General features: G+C 47.8%; 1 protein-coding gene across 1 annotated transcript; it reads right to left on the bottom strand.

The window, feature by feature from the left end:
- Positions 1–1509: 1509 nt before the first annotated feature.
- LOC311599647 (GTPase IMAP family member 8-like) lies at positions 1510–14954 on the bottom strand. Its single transcript, XM_084785670.1, has 7 exons — positions 14837–14954; positions 13627–13724; positions 11850–12703; positions 8754–8905; positions 5035–5083; positions 3420–3481; positions 1510–3178 (listed from the first exon to the last, which is right to left on the bottom strand). The coding sequence occupies exons 1-7, from the start codon at positions 14935–14937 to the stop codon at positions 2200–2202; spliced, it is 2295 nt and encodes a 764-aa protein (XP_084641796.1). The 5' UTR covers positions 14938–14954; the 3' UTR covers positions 1510–2199.
- Positions 14955–19086: the final 4132 nt, after the last annotated feature.

Here is a 19086-nt window from a genome sequence, read left to right as displayed (position 1 = left end):
GAGCAGAAGCCCCCTCCCTGCCCTATGCTCAATCAGCTTGAAGTCAATTTCCCTGGGAGCTAGAGGAGGGACTCACTTCCCTGAGGTCCAAACAAAAGCTCACTTTATAAGACTAGGGCCAGCTTTTCCCTACCCAATTGTGTAGGAGGCCCTCAGTGTGACAGCTACAGCAGATGAAATGCCTAGAGAAAAGAGTCCCCCTGCAGCATGACTCGAAGCTCCTCTGCCCTGTACCTTAGCAATTAAGGCCAACTTCCTCTAAGTCCCTTGCCCAATTATGTGATGCCAAGGCTGGGAAAGTCCTGCTTGAGGTTTCTGCCTTTAAAAACCTTGTATTCTAAGGAGTCAAGGCCGCTCACCTTCCTTAGCCTCTGGGGAATGGATGGTGCTTGGTCTGGAGCAAGGTCAATAAAAAACACTCTGTGTACATTGCATCTGATGGTCTCTGGTCTTCTGTGGAGTTTCATGACTTGGGCATTACATCCTCACTGGCTGTCCAGAAAGCCTCTGGGGTTCACCCGTCTTCCTCCCCTCCTCTCTATGGGGGAGTTACTGATTTATGCCACTGAGCTTGGATTTTATGTGGACACTTGTTTGACTTTACCCCCTAGACCATCTTCCGAACCTGACTTTCACAGGAAAAAAAGACTAATTTTGTTTTTACTTGTGAGTACACATGTGTGTCTGGATGGGGGTGTGCACACGTGAGTGCAGCACTTGTGGAGGCCAGAAGAGGACATGGGATCCCCCAGAGCTGGAATTACAGGCTGCTGTGAGCTACCAGGTGTAGGTGCTGGGATGAAACTCCAGTTCTCCAGATGAACAGCGTGTGATCTTCTCCCTTGCACCAGTTGTCCAACCCGTCTTCACTTTTTTTTTAATAGCTGATGAATCCAGGAGAAGAACACTGTAGCTTCATACATGAGAATTCCATGTAACTCAGGATTCAATGCTCATCAGGTTTTATGAACACATGGCCTCTTGATCACAGTGGCCTTAGCCTGCATGTGCTATTCAGACACTATGATGTCTACTATATAATCTTCCAAGGCCAAGACACCCACTCTCTGGCCCTTCGTAGCTCTGACCTTAGACTTTCTGGTTCCGGGGCTGGTTGGCTGCTGACCCTGTTTTCTCTGGGGTGAGACCCACTCTGCTCTTGTAATGTCTTCACTCAGTTCCCTACTCGTGTCCTAATCTCTTGACCCTATTCTCTTCTACCCCTGTAGAGTCTTCTGCTTCATGCACATGGTTCTTGTCTTTCCTTGCGGAGGGGGGGCAAGATGGCAGAGTTCTGATTTATAGCTTCAGTGAGGTCAGGCTGTACTTAGGACTAAAGTAAGATTCCCCTTTGTGTGTGTCACCTCTGTAGCAAATGGGGCCCTAGATAGGACACACCCACTGATGCTCAGTCCATGCATCGTCCCTTTTGCAAGCCCCCAGACCTTTACAAGCTGCCATTGTAAATGATTCATCATTTACTCTCACAACTTAAACAAAGAGGACACATTTTTCTTTCATACTTTATTTACCTAGTGGTATTTGGTTGTAGTAAATATAAGTGGGATAATAATGTGTATTGTTAAAATCTATAATTATTGCAGCAGTTTAATTTGACTTGCTATCAAATCAACAGACACTCAGCAGATTTTAGATAATCCTTATTTTACCTGGGCCTGGGCAGATATTAATCCCCTAAGCTATCCTTATTCTCCCAGCCTCCGTCCCATGCCAATGGCTCTAATGAGTTCTCTCTGGGCGACTTCCCACCCATAATTCCATAGCTAGCTGCTTATGCTGCTCATCTCGGCTGTTCTCCTCCATCCACACTGACTGGTCCTGGGCTTCTCTCCCGCTTCCCCATGGCGGCTCTGGTCCCTCTCTTCTTCTCTCCCTCCTCTCTCCTATGATCCTTCCATCCCCAAAGCCAGAAAATCTTAACTCCACCCCTCACTTCTGCTCTGCCCAGGTGTAGACAACTTTATATAGCTCACTAGGGGTGACTGGGGGAACATTCCTTATACCACAAGGATCCAGGGGACGGTTGAATATTCATAACAATGGCCATGGCAGGGAGGTAACCAGATCTCAGGGCACTGAAATAGGCATCTGAAAACAATGCATAAGACCCTACTCAGCTGCTCTGTTACAGACCCTGGGGAAAGGCAGAAATCACCTGAAAAGGCTCAGTGCTCTTTACTATACAAGTAAATAATGAAAATCACAGTCACGGCAAACACAGCAAATGCAGCAGCACAAGGAGAACTTGAGTGAGCAAAGCAGGTTAGCCACCCAGCTGCGCTCCTGCTCCCTCAGCGCCTGCTTCAGCTTCTCCACCTCCTGCCTCACCCTGACCAGGTAGCTGCCATATGGATCCTGCTCTTCACTGTGCCCACCGCTCAGGATCACCTGAGCATAAAAGAAGAGGTCATTGCTGTAGAAGGAGCCCTCACACTCCTGTTCCACCCTGCTCACCAGGGCCATGAGCTCTGCCAGCTGCCCCTGCTGCTCCTCCCCAGAGGCTCTGTTATTGAAGGCACAGTACCTCCTCCCACACTCCTGGACCAGGCTGCGCAGGCTGTGGTTGTCAGTGTGGGTCACAAACTCATCCAAGGTCTCATCAACCAGGTCCTCCTTGCGGGTGAAGAGGACAATCGCGTGCCTCATGACTCCTGCCCCAAAGACCTCCTTCACCCTCCTCACAGCTATGACGTCCTGAGCTGTGAAGCGTCCCAGCTGGGTGACCAGCAGCAGCACATGGGGTCCTGGGGCACACAGCAGGTAGCAGTCTCCAATGTCCTTGTCCATGTTTTGGTTCTGGGTGTTTGACTCAAAGATGGGGGGCGTGTCCACCACGAGGAAGCTCCTTCCCTTCCATGTGCCAGTCTCTGCCTGGCTGGTCCTGGTCACTGACTGGCCTCCAAGCATGGACTCAAATGCTGGTCGGCAGAGGATGCTGTTCCCTGTGGCGCTTTTCCCACAGCCAGATTTACCCACCAGGAGCATCCTCAGGGAGCAAGCTTTCTCTCTACCTGTGGACAAGAAAAGGTTTGTGTTTTTACTGAATTTGAGTGAATGGATCCTTGTGAATATCTCATGAAAGCAATGGTTCTTGTTTCCAGGAAAATAGGCATCCTTCAATGTTCCCATTTGTATGCTGCAGTGGAAATTTTGGTGTCTTTAAAAATTCTATTATGTTATAGAACATGTTTTTGTTGTAATCCCAGGTATGGGCTATGGGGCTGATTATGATTGTCCACAGCAGCAGACTGTTTGCCTCATGTGGACTCTGAGAGTTGCTCTTTGCCAGCTGCAAATAGTTTGATTCTAAGGACCCTGGAAAAGAAATAACTACCAGAGCCCGGAGAGAGAGATAGGGGGCTCGAGGTAAAAAGAATGCTGGTGCTCAACCCACTCACCCCTGCCCCCAAATGCTCTTGTTGATGTTGTTGGAGTTTGATGAGAAGAAGTCCGACATATCCTGAAAGGAAGGTTGAACTTGCCCCGAGGAACCCAACAACCTTTATTAGCAGAACTAGAGAACTATGCGCCATCTCCCCACTAACCTGCTTTGTCTCCTACCTGGTGTTCGCGTGTTGAAAGGGATTTTGGTGGAGAAGGCAGGAAGAGGGATTAAGAGACCAAAATAAAATAAAGTTTAAAAGTAGTGGCAGCAGTTTGCCTATAATTTTAAGTGGTTCTTGGCTTTCACAGAGTCCCTGTTGGGAGTCACAAGCAAGGGGTAGACGTGTCACAGGAAGAAGAGGCTATACTCCATCTGGACCAAGACAAACAGGAATTTTCTGAAGAAGAGTTCCCCATGCTCTCCCCTGGAAGATGCTCAGGGCATCTCCTTAGAAAACTGGTTGTGCAATAAGTACGAATTTAGAAGGAGGCAGAGATAAGAAGCCATGAATGACAAGACAGAGTCACCTCTTTACCCACAGTTTTCCAGACTGTGTGAACATGCTCAGCATGTGCTCCCCCCATGGTATTTTAGGTGGGAAAGCTGCAGAGACTCACACTCAGAGACAGCTGGATGGTCTAGGAAGCAAAGCTGGCACTTGAATTAAGGTGAGGGTGGGTGACAGTTAATATCAGTTCGAAGTCTGAGAGGTGACACCACAATAGGCGGCTGGAGAAGGATGGAAGGGAAGATGGTTAGCAACACTTAGAAGCAGACAAAGCAGACATGCCAGAAAGATCTTCCGCTTGGCCTGGCGTGGCCCAGGGCCAAGAAGAGAAGGCATGCTGGGAGGACACCATGGACCAAGAACTCAAATCTCCAGCATCTACAGGATGAGGATCTGGGGCTGCCTTGTGAATCCAAATGAATCCTAAGTGCGTTGTAGGCTACAGTCCTCTCATGTCGGGGAAGCTGGGCTGTAGCTCAGTGGTAGAATGCACATTTCTATCACTGCTTCAGTATTATAGAAATAAAGAATCTATCATATTATTCCCTTTACTCTGTGTTGGCTTTTCCCTTTCCTTTAGTCTTCTGGGATGTTTTGTAGGAAATAATCATTTTGGATAATTTTTCTTTTTCTTTTTTCTTTTTTGCAGCTGAGGAGATGAAGGAAGCGAAACTGTCACAACTTAGTTCCAGGCCGCCTAACTCTAAATGTCTAAATGAGTGTTAGAGTCAAGTTTCTCCAAGTTGAATGAAGGAGAATGTCACAGTGGAGTGTGTGTGTGTGTGTGTGTGTGTGTGTGTGTGTGTGTGTGTGTGTACATGCATGTGTGTGTGCACATGTACATATGTGTGTTTATAAGCATACATGTCTGTCTGTGTGTTCTCTGTACATATGTATGCATGTGCGTGTGTGTGTGTGTGTGTGTGTGTGTGTGTGTGTGCGCGCACATATGTGGACATTACAACACAGTTTCTTGGACACAAGTAAGTTGGAGACATGGAGGAAAACATCATTTGCCTTTTGTCCCCTAGGTGGTAACTGAGTCTGTGTCTGTTTAGGGGATGAGGAACAGTGACTCCCTCCCCTGCTCAATCTCTTTAGGACCTTAGTGTTTTCTTACCTTCAACTGTAGTTCCATATGTGCTCTTCGGAAGGCCTTCCATTCTCTTCTAGAACAAAAAACAGGAGAGGAATTCAAGCCAGGTCCCTGTGGGCACAGGAAAGGCATCTGACTCAGGTAATGGAGCATAACTGTCCTTGCATGGCTGTTTCCATCGCCAGTGCTCCCACCTGTGCTTTACAGTCAAACCTCTCTGAGAGGCTGGATGGAGTGAGGCTGGTCATCCCAGCACTGTGTGGGGCTGCTGTTGCTCTTCCTCACTCACCAGAAAGCAGATTCTACTGGAGAGGAACTGACCACCTCCCCAAGCTGAAAGTTCAACGTGGGAAGCCTTTGTCTATGAACAAGAACTACACAACAAACAAACAAACAAACAAACAACAACAAAACCCGTGAAGCATTAGAGACAATAACTGCCTTGCTGTGAGTAACAGTGATTAGATTGAGGTGCCACAGGTTTCCAGAGACTGCTCCAGGGGCACAGAGGCAACCAGCACATTGTCCCTGGGAGGATGGAATGGAGCATGGCCACTCCTTCAAGGACTGACCTGAGAGGAGGGAGGACAGGAGGTCTGGAGAAGTGACCTCCCCACACCGGGGAAGAGCAGGGAAGAGATTGAGGTACCAGGGTGGAAAGAGTCAATATTCAGACATGATAAAATTCCCACTGGGTATTAAGTCAAGCATCTTCGCTGCTTGGCTCTGAGGTCCTGGTCGGCCAATAACCACGGTTTCTGTATTTCAGCACACTCGGCCAGACAGTGGCATGAGCATGGTGTAAACATTCTGTTCAAATGCTGGGATGTGGTGTTGCCGCTTTGGGTGAGATACAAATGGGAGCAATAGGAAGGGCCAGCCTGTGACACCAACTGCACTTGCCTGAGCTCCCTCTCATGGGAGTCATCTAGGGCTTAAAAGTTTGTAGTTTCAAAACATGTTTGTACTAGGAAAAATACACATAGAAAACATAGAAGAAAACAAGTCATTTGCAATGACTGCAAGTGGTTTGCTGTTCTGCTGCAGTTATGCTAACCTGATAAAAATTAAACCATCACAGGTATGTTTCAAGGCTTTGTGGCTTTTTTTTCTCTCAATCTTCTGTGCTGTTCGCTCATTCTGGCCTTCATAGAGTATTTGCATATGCATTTTTACATACATCTTTGGACAATTTTCAGTCCTGTTTCTGCATGTTAAGCTTTTACATAAAGGTCATTTTTGCAAAAATATTAGCCTTTTTTCTTAAACAGACATCTAATCTGGTCTGAAATCATTGCTTTTCACAACAAAGAATGCTGCAAAATAATCTTTCCAGGGACTGCTCAGCGCTCCTGATGAACAGTTCATGCAGAACACATATTTCTGTTAGCTGGGTGTGCTCAGGGTTCACTCTGAGTGGGTCAGTCAGCCCTTGCTTGTCCCAGGAGCTCAGGAAAACCCCCAAATCCCACAGGTGTTCCAAGATGACACAGTCTTTTCATCGCCTTGTAGACACAGCACTGGGCCTCAACCAAACAGAAAATACTTTATCGCACGTGTGCTACTTATGGTGCTTGGGTTATTTTTGTCCATCACAATTTTATTTTGCAAAGAAATATGCCTTTTCTTTGACTTCTTCATAGAAAACAATCAATAATTATTTTTACATTGTCAGAATATCTTAAGACATCTCTCTCTCTCTCCCCCCCTCTCTCTCCCTCTCTGCCTTTTCCTCCTCGTTCTTCCTCTGCCTGTGCACCTCCTTCTGCTCTCTCTCCTTCCCTCCCTTCCCTCCCCTCCCCCTTCTTTTCTTCTCCTTCCCTTGCACCCACAGAAGAGCAGTCCTCTCCTGGCTACTTCTTGCACACTGTTCTTATTACTATCACTATATCCAGGTTTTTATGAAGAATTTTCAAGTCATAGAGCATCATTTCTGCTAATTTCCCGAGATGTGAGTGCAAAGGGTACAGTGTGGGTGGAGATGAAGCTGAATTTCCCCACCATGACCGTCCTCTGTGCAGACACTCAGAGTTTCCGGTCTTCTTGCATGCCCGTAGTCCCTGGGTGGCTACTGACAGGCTGCTGGGATTGCTTTCTATTACCATTACATGCCTTGGGTCATATATCTGCCTTATAGACAAAGCTCCCTAAATAGATCCTTTTATCTGCATCTTCTCTTGGATTTATTAGTCAGCAGAGAGTTGGGGCGCTCGTCCACAACAAATCAACAAGCCTCCCTTCCTGTGACCCCACATATGATGCTGCTGGTCCCCTGCTTAGGACACAAGCTGGTCCTAGGTGCTGGAGGTCTCTCCAAAACCAACACAGAGACATGTACTCCTATGTCTAGGTTCATGTTTTACAAGACAAAATCTCCCTGCCCCCCAAGAAAAGAATTACTCACAGATAAGGCTGCATGGGGGAGTATTGGCTCCCTTTTGAAGGATTTCAATTTGAACCTAACTTGAATCTCAGTGTCATTTGCATGTGTGCAACCTGCCTCTCATTACCAAACTCAGCAACATTAGCAGGGAAGTTTCTGTATCAGTTTCTGAGAAATGAGCAGACTGCAGGGGCATGTGTCCCCCTGAGGAACGAATCAGTTGGCAGCTATGAACAAATATCCAGATGCTCATAGGTGAGACAGGGGCATGAGACAGAGACACTAAAATGTGTGACAGAGCAAACAGGAGAAAGAGTCTGACAACAGCTTAGAAAAAGAGGGGAGGGGGGTCTGTGAGAGACCCAAGGAGACATGGTAGCTGTTGGGTCAGCAGAGCACACAACTGTGGGGAAGCTGAATGGAGGTAGATTTCTTCTACAAGGGGAAAAAATTCTGCTAATTCCCCCCACCCCCGTGTGCGTGAGGTGGCCATGGGAGACCGGCAGGCAGTGTGTGGGCAGCAGCCGCTGACAAGGCAGCAGGAAGGTGCTCCTCAGGAAGGAGGCAGAAGCAGAAACACAAATGCACATTCTCAGCTGCACAGCCAAGCCGACTTACCACAGCAGTTCATTTTAGCAAGCAATGAAAACACAGCTGAGGAAGCTGCTTCCTGAGACTTTCTTGTCTCCCTTGTTCTGAAGCACTGGGCTGGCAACTGCGCCTCTCAGGTCAAAGCACCTGCAGCCCAAGCTTGAACTTGACTTTGAGGCCCAGACCCCTCCTGAGCAGCAGGATATGCTGGCCTGCTCCTGTAATCCCAGCATTACACACAGTGAGGCAGCTGGTGGAGAGAGGAGAACTGGCCAGAAGCTGTCAGGCTAGCTAGCCCAGGGTGTGGCAGAAACAAGAAAGAAGCTATTTCCACCAAGCACAAGTGTAGAAAATGATTTCAGAAACCTGTCCTCGGATGTCCACTAGTGTCCTGTGGCATCAGTACGTGCCTGCACTCCCTCATACAACTCAAAATCAACACAGACATTTTCACTGGTACCCACTCCACTCATGTGCCCATCCTGTGCCCCTTTCTGTTCAGGTACTGGAGTCCCAGCGCAGGGAGTGTAGCCTGGGTGTGCTTTGAGGAGTCTGGGGTAAAACGAAGAAGTTTGCACCCCTTGCTGGGGAGCTTTGAGAAAGAGCATTTGTTCAGCTTTGTTTCCTGAGGGCTTCAGAAAGCCCCAGCTTCCCCAGGGCCTTAGGGATGATGGCATGGAAATTTCAGGGCTCTCTCCCGCCATATGCTGTCTCTGACCCTCACTCACTGCTCTTCACTGTGCAGGGAACCCAAAGTACCAGAGCTCACCTGAGAGCAACAGAGGAGCTGAGCAGCTCTTGTGGTCCTCCAAGGCCCCAAGGGGCTGTCAGCGCAGTGGTGGCCTCCTCCTTACCCAAGCCAGAGTGGCTTGGCCTCCTGTCACCAGCAGGGTCCCTTGCAGGCCAGGGGAAGACCTGTGCCTGCTGAGCAGAACACAGAACTCACAGAACAGCTGCTGGCAGGGCCCTGAATCTAGTGTTTTGAGGCAGGAAAAGAAGCAAACCCACTGTGATACAGCACACAGCACTGCCCTGAAGACTGTGTCCCCGTGGGGGGGGGGGGGGTGGAAACATCCGCCACAGGCAGCAAAACTGCTTCAGTGAGTGGCTGCTTCCTGTGGAAAGCCGGCCTGTCCTACTCATTTCCCCTTCAGGAAGGTTTGAGTGCACAGCACTGGGAGCCAGAAGCCTGGAAATGGGGTACAGCTCCTTCCCAGGGGTTCATGAAAGTCCTCTTGTGTATGGAAAGTCTGGGCCCTAGATTCCCCCATCAGCACAAAAGATGAGCATCTGTACTTCCTCAAGCCCCCTAAACAGGGAGGGAAAAACACTGCTGGTCCTGGAGGGCCTGGACTGCTCTCTCTCAAAGGACAGCTGAGCTCAGACACAAGACCTGGTGCTGGCTGTCCCTTCTTCACTCTGTGACAGAGCCTAAGATGGTCACTGTGGAGTTTCTCAGCTATGGGATGCCCAGATGGGCTGGGAGCAAGCTGAAGTATTTCTTTACCTGATTGAGCCCATTAAATATGGAACTTTGAGCATAAAACTCAGGGTTCGCTTATACAGGGCAACTCTCAGAGGACTCCCCCAGGATGCTTTCTGGTGGCCTTAGCTTATGAACATTAGGATGTCAAGAGGTCTAGGGAGGTGACACACTAAGAGACTGCACAGGAAGTGGGAGGTAGTGTCACTGTCCTTTATAGTAAAGTCAGTAGTGACCAGCTGTGTCTTCTGGTTGCCTTTATCCAGGGGCAGACAAGCTTCCCAGGTCCTCAGAGCAAGAGGAAGGTCTGTAAAAGGAGGAGAGAGCTGGGCATCAGCCTCTAACCTAAGTTAGACCCCTTGTTCCTTCAGGGGAGCAAGGCCCTGATGTTTGCATTTCAGAGAGATGCCTGCAGGCGCCCTGCTCAGCAGGAGAAGCGGCTTTAAAGAGATAAACATCTCAAAGCAAAGTGGAAAAACAAATGTTTCCTAGGGGTTTGGTTTTGATTTTGATTTTTAAGAAAGCAAAGGAAAAGAGAAGGAATTATGGGGGTGATTCTGCCTCCATTGGAGAGTATTTTTTTGTTTTGTTTTGATTTTCACTCAACCTTTGGCTAATAAATTTTCGAGTCCTTTCAACTTAGTAGACAGAGATAGTAGGTGTGAGTTGTTTGCCAGGGCAGATTCAAGGTGGCTAGGAAATCCACAGGTCAGGATCCTGTCAGACTAACTCTTCAGACAAAGACAGAATCTCCCAGAAACCTGCCAGAGTTCACATCAGCACCCCTTCACCCCCACCCACCCACCCCCACACTCCACCCCTCCAGTCCCTGGAATTGAACCAAGGGCCCTGGGAGAAGAACACTGGCTCCTCCTGCCTCTGCCTTCTCAGTGGCAGACATGTGCCACGGAGCCTATCTTGGAACAATTCTTAAGAAAGAAAAAATGAGAAGGAAAGTAAGATCTTCACCCTCCTTTGTCTCCGTTCTCTCTCTGCTACCTTGTTCCCTCTCTTCAACCACTGTGCCGTCTGCTCTGTTTCTCCTTCTGAGTGAGGCTTAAGCATCCTCCCTTGGCTCTTCCTTGTTACTCACCTTCTTTGGGTCTGTGACGTGAGTAAATGTATCCTGTACACTATGACTAAAATCCATTTATAAGTGACTACGTACCATGTGTCTTTCTGGGTCTGGGATAACTCACACAGGATGATCGTTCCTACTTCCATCCATTTGCGTGCCAATTTCATGAGTTCCTTGTTTTTAATAGCTGAGTAGCATTCCATTTTGTAAATGTACCACAGTTACTTTAGGGGAGGGGTGATGGGGGAAGATGGAGGGAGGGTGGGGCAGGGAGGAGAGGCAGGAGTGGGCTAAGATCCTGATGCAACCTGAATAAATAATTAACTTATAAGGTAAGAGATGGGGGGGGGGAATCTTTGATATCTTCCAAACAAAATGTCTGTTTTTAACAGAGCAACAAATGAAGCCTAAAGAAACCATGGGACATGCTCTCCTGAAGGCAGGCGGTGAGTCCTCTATTATTATCACTGCTAAATAATGACATAAACTTCCCGACCATGAGCTTTGGTCTGAACACAGGAAGGAAACCCCTGGCTGGCCCAGCTCCTTAGAGATCTCTGGAAGAGAGGGCAGAAGGACTGTAAGAACCGAAGTGATGGACGACTTCAAGGAAACTGTTTTCCAGACACAGCAGGGCAGGTGCACACATGAGCTCACAGTGGACGCACAACACCTGAGCAAGAACAAACCCAACAAAATTCCCTGAGAAAGGGAGTGGCCACAAAGTCCCACTCTAGCTTGGAGCTATTCACAAATGGTAGCTCCTAGGGGAAGGAAATTGAATTTTCTTCAATGGCGTGATACAATACATCCAGCACACCCCAGGGCAGACCTCATGCTCAGGAGTATGTGGCCAACTAACCCAACGTCATGTCGTTGTCAAGACAAATAAAGAACACGGGGTTCTGAGAGTAGGGAGGGGGGGAGGGCTTGGGAGGACAAGTGAGAGAATATAATCAAAATATATTACATGAAATTCTCAAAGAATAAACCAAAACACTCCTTAAAAAGACAATAAAGTGGTTGTTCTCTCTGTGCTATGATTTCTGTGTCCCCTTTTACAAGCTCCCACATGCGTTTCACCATTTTAAGGGAAGAATGGCGTACAGGGACGATGGAAATGTCTAAAGAAAGTTTTTGTCAGACCAATTTATTTTTAAAACCCTGAATGGATATAGCAAAGCTGAGACTGAGCACCTCAGAGCCTTTACCCCACACTGCACTAAAGTGCTGAGCAGAGTTCTAAGTATTCATTTTTTAACAGATCTCCTTACTACTTGTAACATCTTCTTAGACCATCTTTATTTGTTATTCTGATCCCCAATGGCAGGGATCTTTCTGTAGAACCACAGGGAGATCAGGAGGGCCACACCCAGGAAGATAGTCAAGCCCTTCCTCCAGAACTTCCTGTAGTATTTCTGCCATTTCCACAGCCTAGCTAGCATCCTCCTGCGCACAGCCACCTTCTCTGCCACTTTGGAGAGTTGGTCCTGGGGGTCACTGCCCTGCATGGCCTGCGCCAGTTCATACAGGTCATTGGAGTAGTGCATGCCCCCGCGCTCCCTCACCAGGCCGGCCACCATGACCAGCAGCTGCTCCACCTGTGCCTCCTGCTCTTGGCCTGTGGCACGGTTGTTGAGGGCTATCACGCGGCCCCCGCAGTTAGCCACCAGCTCCCTCAACTCGCTGTTGTCCGTGCAGTGCACATAATCCTGCAAAGAGTCTCCGGCCAGGTCCTCCTTGCGCGTGAACACCACGATGGTCCACGCCATCACCTGTTCCCCAAACAACTGCTTCACTGCAGCCAGGGCCTGGCTGTCCTGCAAGGTGAAGCGACCCAGCTGGGTAACCAGGAGCAGAGCATGTGGCCCAGGTGCAGACATCACGAAGCAGCGGGCTGTCTCCGTGCAGGCGGGGTCGCTTCGCAGGGCCTCAGAGCCGAAGATGTCTGGGGTGTCCACCACCTCCACGTGCCAGCGGTCCCACCTCCTGCTGGCTAAGGCACAGGCTCTGGTGACAGGCACAGCCCCCAGCCTGGACAGAAAGCACTTCTGGCCTAGGATGCTGTTGCCAGTGGCACTCTTGCCAGTCCCGGTCCTGCCCACCAGGATGAGCCTCAGCTGGGGTTTCTGTGGAGCCCGCAAGTCCTCCTCTGAGCCTGAGGACCAGATGTGGCAACAGTGAGGTAGAGACATGGGCTTTCCCCTGGAACTCTGTTTGTGTTCTAGCCTTCAGCATAACAGGGAAGGACCCACATTGCCTGTTCCCCTTGGAAGCCTGATGCTCCCATCTGCTTTGGGCTCCCTGAGCTCAGGCTCCTCCCCATCTCTCCTTTCTGCCTTTGGATTCCCTGTGCACCTGCAGATGCTGCTGCTGTGCACGTGCTCCTTATAATTCCTGGAGTTCCCAGGTCTGTGTCCTCTACACCTGGCCAACCTGGTGCTGATTTGACCGTAGTCTTCCCTTGAGATGCCGGCCATCTAGCAGAGTGGATCCCTTCAATCCCAGACGGGTTGAATCTCAGCCCACCTCGTGCTCCTTTGTCCCCCACAGAAAGCTCTCAATCTAGGCCTCATCTCAAAAATGGAGCCAATGTGGGCTTTCTCCGTGTTGATAGAGTTAGAGGAGAGTTTGCCCCTTCCCTCTTTCACCTCTCTTGTCTTATGCCAGCTCCCCAGAGAGAACACCTCCCCTTCAGATAATACCTGGCAGCTTGTGCCTTTACCCACTGAGTCATCTCCCTGGCCCAAAATACTGAATACCCAGCTAATGCCCTGTCCTCTAACACTGGGAATCTGGTGAGGGAAGCTCACTCTAGTGCTGGATTTCCCATCCTGTGTCATTATTGCGGAGACCAGAGTAGGTTTAGGAGCCTCCATCCATGGTGTGGGAACCAGTGAGTGACAGGCTGGTCACAGCTCTGAGTGTCTCCCAGCAGGGCAGGGTCAGAGACACAGCCAAATGCAGGACCCAGGTCCTGCAGTTTCATTCCCAGGGCCTTCCAGACCTGAGGAGGCTCCACCCCTTTCTTACCCTGAGCTCACAGAGCAGCCAGATGCATTCCTGAGAAGGGCCTCTTACCATGGGTGCTTTCCTCATCTCTTGCCATCCTCCTTCCCACCATGCTTCTCGGAAGTCTCTCAAGTTTGGTTTCCTCATTCACGTGTTCACTCCTGCAACTGGGCAAAACCCAACCACAATGTCAAGCAAAGTCTAAAGAGCAAGCACCGGGTTACAAAGCCAGGTGTCTGTCTGCAAGGAGCTGAGCATTTAGGAGTGTGCTTCAGTTACAGGCAAGTGTCCACCACAGTGGACCACCACTGCTTGCTATGTGGTCCCATGTCACTGTTTTGTGCAGAAATCTTCAGCAAACGCCTGTAAATGACACAGATGAGAAATGAAGAAGCAGCCCTAAGACTGAGAGCTACAAACAAGGCTTCTGTGGGAGCTGAGGAGCTTGTCCTGGAGGGAAGTGTGGAAGCCTGTGCAGGGACTCCATGTGGAGTTCAGAGGGGAAGCCTGCTTTTCAACAACTATTGAAAAGAGAAAAGCAAGCACTGAGTGAAATCTTGGGTGACAAGTGGTTTTGATCATCTGGGAGCAGAAACTCTTGCAGTTCTCTATGCCTATGAGAGCCTAAGAATCCTCTAGTTCCTTGCCTCCAGGCTTGATGTTTTTAGAAATAGTTAGGTGTCCCCCTGAACAGCACATTTCTTGGACCCATCCTCAGTGGTTCTGAGACAAAAAAATGGGATATTTCTCATGAGGTTAATCCACACCCAGAATTTGAAAATCGCTGTTTTTTTTTGAACCCTTCATTGTAGACATAAAGGACCCTGTAGTTGGAGTGGGACAGACTTGAATCAGGAAGCCAAAGTTTAAATGACAAGTGAGGACAGGGCTTGATGACCAAATTCCACTCCTCTGAGGTCGGCTAGAGCCCCCTCCTACAGGCAGTGAGAAGAGACTTCTGAGGGTGCAGACCTGGCACATTGCTTGTGGCCTTGAAAGCGGTGTTGACAGGGACACAGAAGTATCTTTTGCCTTTGGCAAATGTGCGTCTTGAGGCATGGTGCCTTGTAAAACTTGCTTTGCTCCTGAGAGATCTAGGATGGCTTTCTCTTCATACGTCCCCCCCCTTCCCGCACTTCTGGAAACCTGCTCTTGTCTGTGCCACCTGCATGATACAGACCGGCATAGTGCTTTGTAAAATGCGGATGTGTAGGTAGCCAACACTTGAGTCTCACCGCCGAGCCCCCCTCTCTACCCCAGCCCACAGGCTCAGGCTCACCTTTCCTGGGGACAGACTCTGAAGTGGCCCAGAGAAGCCCAGGCCTCATGCCTTGCTTCACTTGTGAGTGCAGAAGCCTCTTTGTGCCCAGGGCTGAGCATAAAGGAAGTGGCTGGGCTGCCTGGGTCTTAGAGATCAGGAAACTGAGAGAAAGGCCAGATGATGGCTTAAAGAGACAGAAGCATTTTCCATGCAGTTGTGGTCTTAGCCTTTCCCCTATGGAATCGCTCACTAGACCTCAGTGACTAGGGGATTCTACATGTCCAGCAGGGTCAGCAGCATGCAGCATGTTGTCATCGCCAAGGAAGGGTAGAGAGATCCGGGACCCTGAGGTCTGGCTCTATTCTAGAATTCATTACTGCTATTCCTCTGTTCTTTTTTATATTTAAGGGTTTCTCTTACTATAAAATAATCTCCTGGCTGAGACATGAGGATGGCAAATTTAAGGCCATGCTAGAGTACTTACGAAGATCCCCTCTCAAAAACAAAGCAAAACACCAGAGGCTAGCAGGGATGAACTCATTGGTCAAGCGTTTGCCGAGAATACACTACGTCCTGGGTCCTATGTCCACTATGAAAGTAAACAAAGAAGGGAAATGAAAATGTAAAAATAATAGTATCCCTAACATCCATAAGATTGATATTGGTTATCAGTGATTAATTTTTAAATTAGTGCATACATACTTTGTTCATTCCTTCTTCAGTAAATAAAGGCTTTTATTGGAGGTGTTGAGTTATTTAAAAATGTCTTTTAATGGCTGGAGCAATTGCCTTATCTTTTTCTTTTAATCTCCTGATATTTTAAACTATGTTTCTGTGTATGTACATTTATGCATTATGTATGTACGTGTGTGTGTGTGTGTGTGTGTGTGTGTGTGTGTGTGTGGGGTCCACGGCATGTGGATTATTGAGGTGGAGCTACAGTGGTGATGACAGAAGCTACTGGGGAGTCACCTTGAGGTTTACAGCTGAGAGCAGAAGGACAGCGCACAGGATTGGGTAGGGACATAGGTTAGACTGAGACAGTCTCAACAAATGTTGACTCCACAGGGAACTCTACAGTTTGCATAGACTTTGAGATTGAAGGTGAGGAGACTGGATTTCAAAAGTCTACCAGCTCGTGATTGTATGTCAACTCCCCTGGAGAAAACACTTAGCCTAGAGGCATCTCTCTTCAGAAGATGCTAATCTCTGGGCAAGGGTGCTAGGCAGACAGTGAGGACTGACAGTTGGCTGCACTCCTCGTCGGCTGGAGGCAGTGACTGTCTCTGTGCTCCTGGCTAGAATTTCTCTTGATCAATTGTTTGAGCCATTTGAAGATATGTCTCAGCATAGCTTTAAAGATGTCCCCCCAAAGCACAGGCATGTCCAACTAGAGAGACATAGGCAGGAGGATCATAGCTTTAAAATGTCCCCCCAAAGCACAGGGATGTCCAACTAGAGGGAGAGGGAGGCATGAGGATCATAAGTTTAAGGCCTGGACATCTTAACAAGACCCTGTTTTGTTTCACATCAGTAACTAAAAGGAGCCTGTGGACATAGCACAGTGACACAATGCTTACCTAACATGTGGAGGTCCCAGGCTCACTCTTTACTAGGGAGGGTGGGATCCTCCTCAAGAAAGCTTCTTGCTACCTCCTCCTTGCCTACCTCCTCTTGCCCTTGTAACACCACACTTAGAAGGATCATTTTCCCAGTGTCCTACTCAACGTTTAGCCATGTGACCATAGAAGTCCACAAATGCAGGACAAAAGTGAGGAAGGAGGATCAGGCCATGGCTAAAATGAGCGAGCAGAGCCTACTGTGAACTACGAAATTCACAGTAACTCATTTTATTCTTGCAGCATAAGGCAGTTATGGGAAAGGATTCAGACCACAGACTTATTAAGAAACCATTGACAACTGTCTTGTGGTTTCTTGCACAGCCCTTGTCGGTGAAGATTCTGTGATGATGGCGATTTTCCCAGGGCTCACAAGGCTATGAACTTATGCAGTGTGGTTGGAGTGGTTGGAGACTCATCTGTGCATTTCAGTCTATATAACTAAATACTGCATTCATGTGGCCTGTAGCTGCCATTTGAGTAGCAGGTACGGTTTTTGTTTTCTTCTCCATTTTATTTTTCTGTACTGAGGATCGAACCTTGTGCCTAGCACATAGATACCAGGCAAAAGCTGTAGCAATAAGCTGTGTCTCTGGCCCTATTTTTACCTCTCATTTTAAGATGATGTCTCACAAAGTTGCCTAAGCGAGCCTTGAATTTTGCTCTGTAGATGAGGCATGCCTTGAACTTGCAATCTTCTTGCCTCAGCCTCCCCAGGTTACTGGTACTACAGGCATGTGCCACCCTGCCTGGCCAGGCATGCTTTCTAGCAAGGTGATACAGAATACTGTATGTGGTGAGGGTAGGGGTGGGGGTAAATAGGTGATAAAAATGGCAAAGCATAAATAATAAATTCATTTAATATTTTTAATTGAAGATTTTGTTTTACTTTTATTTTTGAAATATACATTTATATTGTTACTTGTAAGTAGAAAAATTACATACAACAAGAAGAAGCAGGAAAGAATCAGGGATCATGTGAATGTTACATTCAAGGTGTTTTGGCTAATTGCGTTTGGCATCCTTGTAGAAAACATCTTTCCTATCTTGGGGAGTCTAAAATTCTGACTGAGAATCAATATCTATCATCTCTCATTCCTGCCAACTCAAGACATCTATCTAGACCTAAAAACATCTTATCCACTAAACAGCTTAGGTTAATTGTAAGACTAAACTATCTGGTCTTCAACCCCATCAGAGATTTGAGAAAGAACGAAAGTTAACTACTTGAGTGAACCAGAAGTGGAGGTTAGCAGCTTCCAAAATAAGAAGGAAAAAAAAATGACAGAGACAGTTTACTGCCTGACAGCCACTCAACACTCTCTATAATGTTGGAGCATCATCTTCAGCCTTCTGGTCCAATGCATCTGACAGACATACTGTGAGGCAGGAACTATGGAGGACCTGCTTACCCTGTCTTGGCAGAGTTTGGCTGTCAACTCTGCCTGTACTCAAGCTTGCCCATTTTTAGGCTGAATTCTGTCTGTGGTAGAATGACTGCATTTTGTCCAGTGGCTTGTTTGCCGTATTTGAAGCCATCTCCATAAGGAGCATATTTGATGCTACTCATCCTCTTGTGGTAGGTTGGGTGTTGCCAGGAGTTAACCTGTCTTCTTTTCAAAGAATCTTTAAGATATTAAAAACTTCTTAAATGCCATATTCTATAGGTCTCTGAGACTCTGAAGACTTCATCTGACTACTTGACCTTAACTACCTATAGGATCATACTATCTGTTAAACCTGGGATGTATATCTTGTGATTAGAAATAGGCTGGTGGTTGGCATGACTATAATTTGATCAACTAACTGATGGCTCATATTACTCAATTATCCTAATCAGCCTGCAATAGCACTTTCCAGGTAATGGAAGCAGCTTTGTATTGTAAGGATTCAGTGCCTCATATTAGAGTAGAAATATATACATAATGTGTGAGGAGAATAATCTTTAAAAGTCACGAGCTGTGATGAAGAAGCATTTTACTGACAAGTTTTAGAGTGGCCTCCTGTATGCTTAAGAAGCCTGATGTCCTTTGGAGAAGTTTTAGACTCTTCATACTTGGGAATAATTATGGCCTAAGAGGATATTTAACTTGGATATAACCCCTCCCCCCAAACACCCAAACTCTCATAACTAGACCCTTTGCTTATAACCAATTTTTCTCCACATCCATTCTTTCAGGTGAAACTTTACAGAAGTGCGGTGGCTGCACACTCCATGAAGGGCTTTCTCTTGCCTGTGACCAGGAGAGGTGGATGTGGAAGCTGCACAGCTGTCTGTCTGCTTCTTTCTGAGGAGAGGTCACCTTGTGCTCATGTTTACTAATTTGGTTTGAATCCTGAGAATCACCCTGTCCACACTGGGAGTAAAAGGGTTTTTTAGGAATGGATGGGGGTGCCTTGCTGCTGGCTGTCAAAGGTTAGCACAGGTGACAGGTGCAGAGTCAAGCTCTCCTAGAGGCAATTGTGAGAATAGAGCGACATTAGTGAGAAGTGACTGCTGCCAGCACACAGCATGAAGATGTGTCTCTTAAGCATTGCCTGTCTGTGATGTCACATCTAAGTCACTGTTTTGTTTTTTTCTGAAGGGTCAAGTGTCAGGATGTAAAGACAGTGGCCCCTTCATTGGTTCAGTTCATGAACAAAGCTTAG

Source organism: Acomys minous, assembly GCF_964271855.1.
Source record: "Acomys minous genome assembly, chromosome: 6".
NCBI classification, from domain to species: Eukaryota; Metazoa; Chordata; class Mammalia; order Rodentia; family Muridae; genus Acomys; species Acomys minous.
The sequence above is the reverse complement of the archived record's forward strand: the minus strand, read 5'-3'. Positions and strand labels throughout refer to the sequence as shown.

Coding starts and splice junctions, on each gene's coding strand:
- LOC311599647 (XM_084785670.1), bottom strand. CDS start 14,937: ATGCTCAGCCCTGGGCACAAAGAGGCTTCTGCACTCACAAGTGAAGCA. Junction 12,704..13,626: donor AGATGAGGAAAGCACCCATG/GTAAGAGGCCCT, acceptor TCTGGTCCTCAG/GCTCAGAGGAGGACTTGCGG. Junction 3,482..5,034: donor ATATGGAACTACAGTTGAAG/GTAAGAAAACAC, acceptor CCTTCCTTTCAG/GATATGTCGGACTTCTTCTC.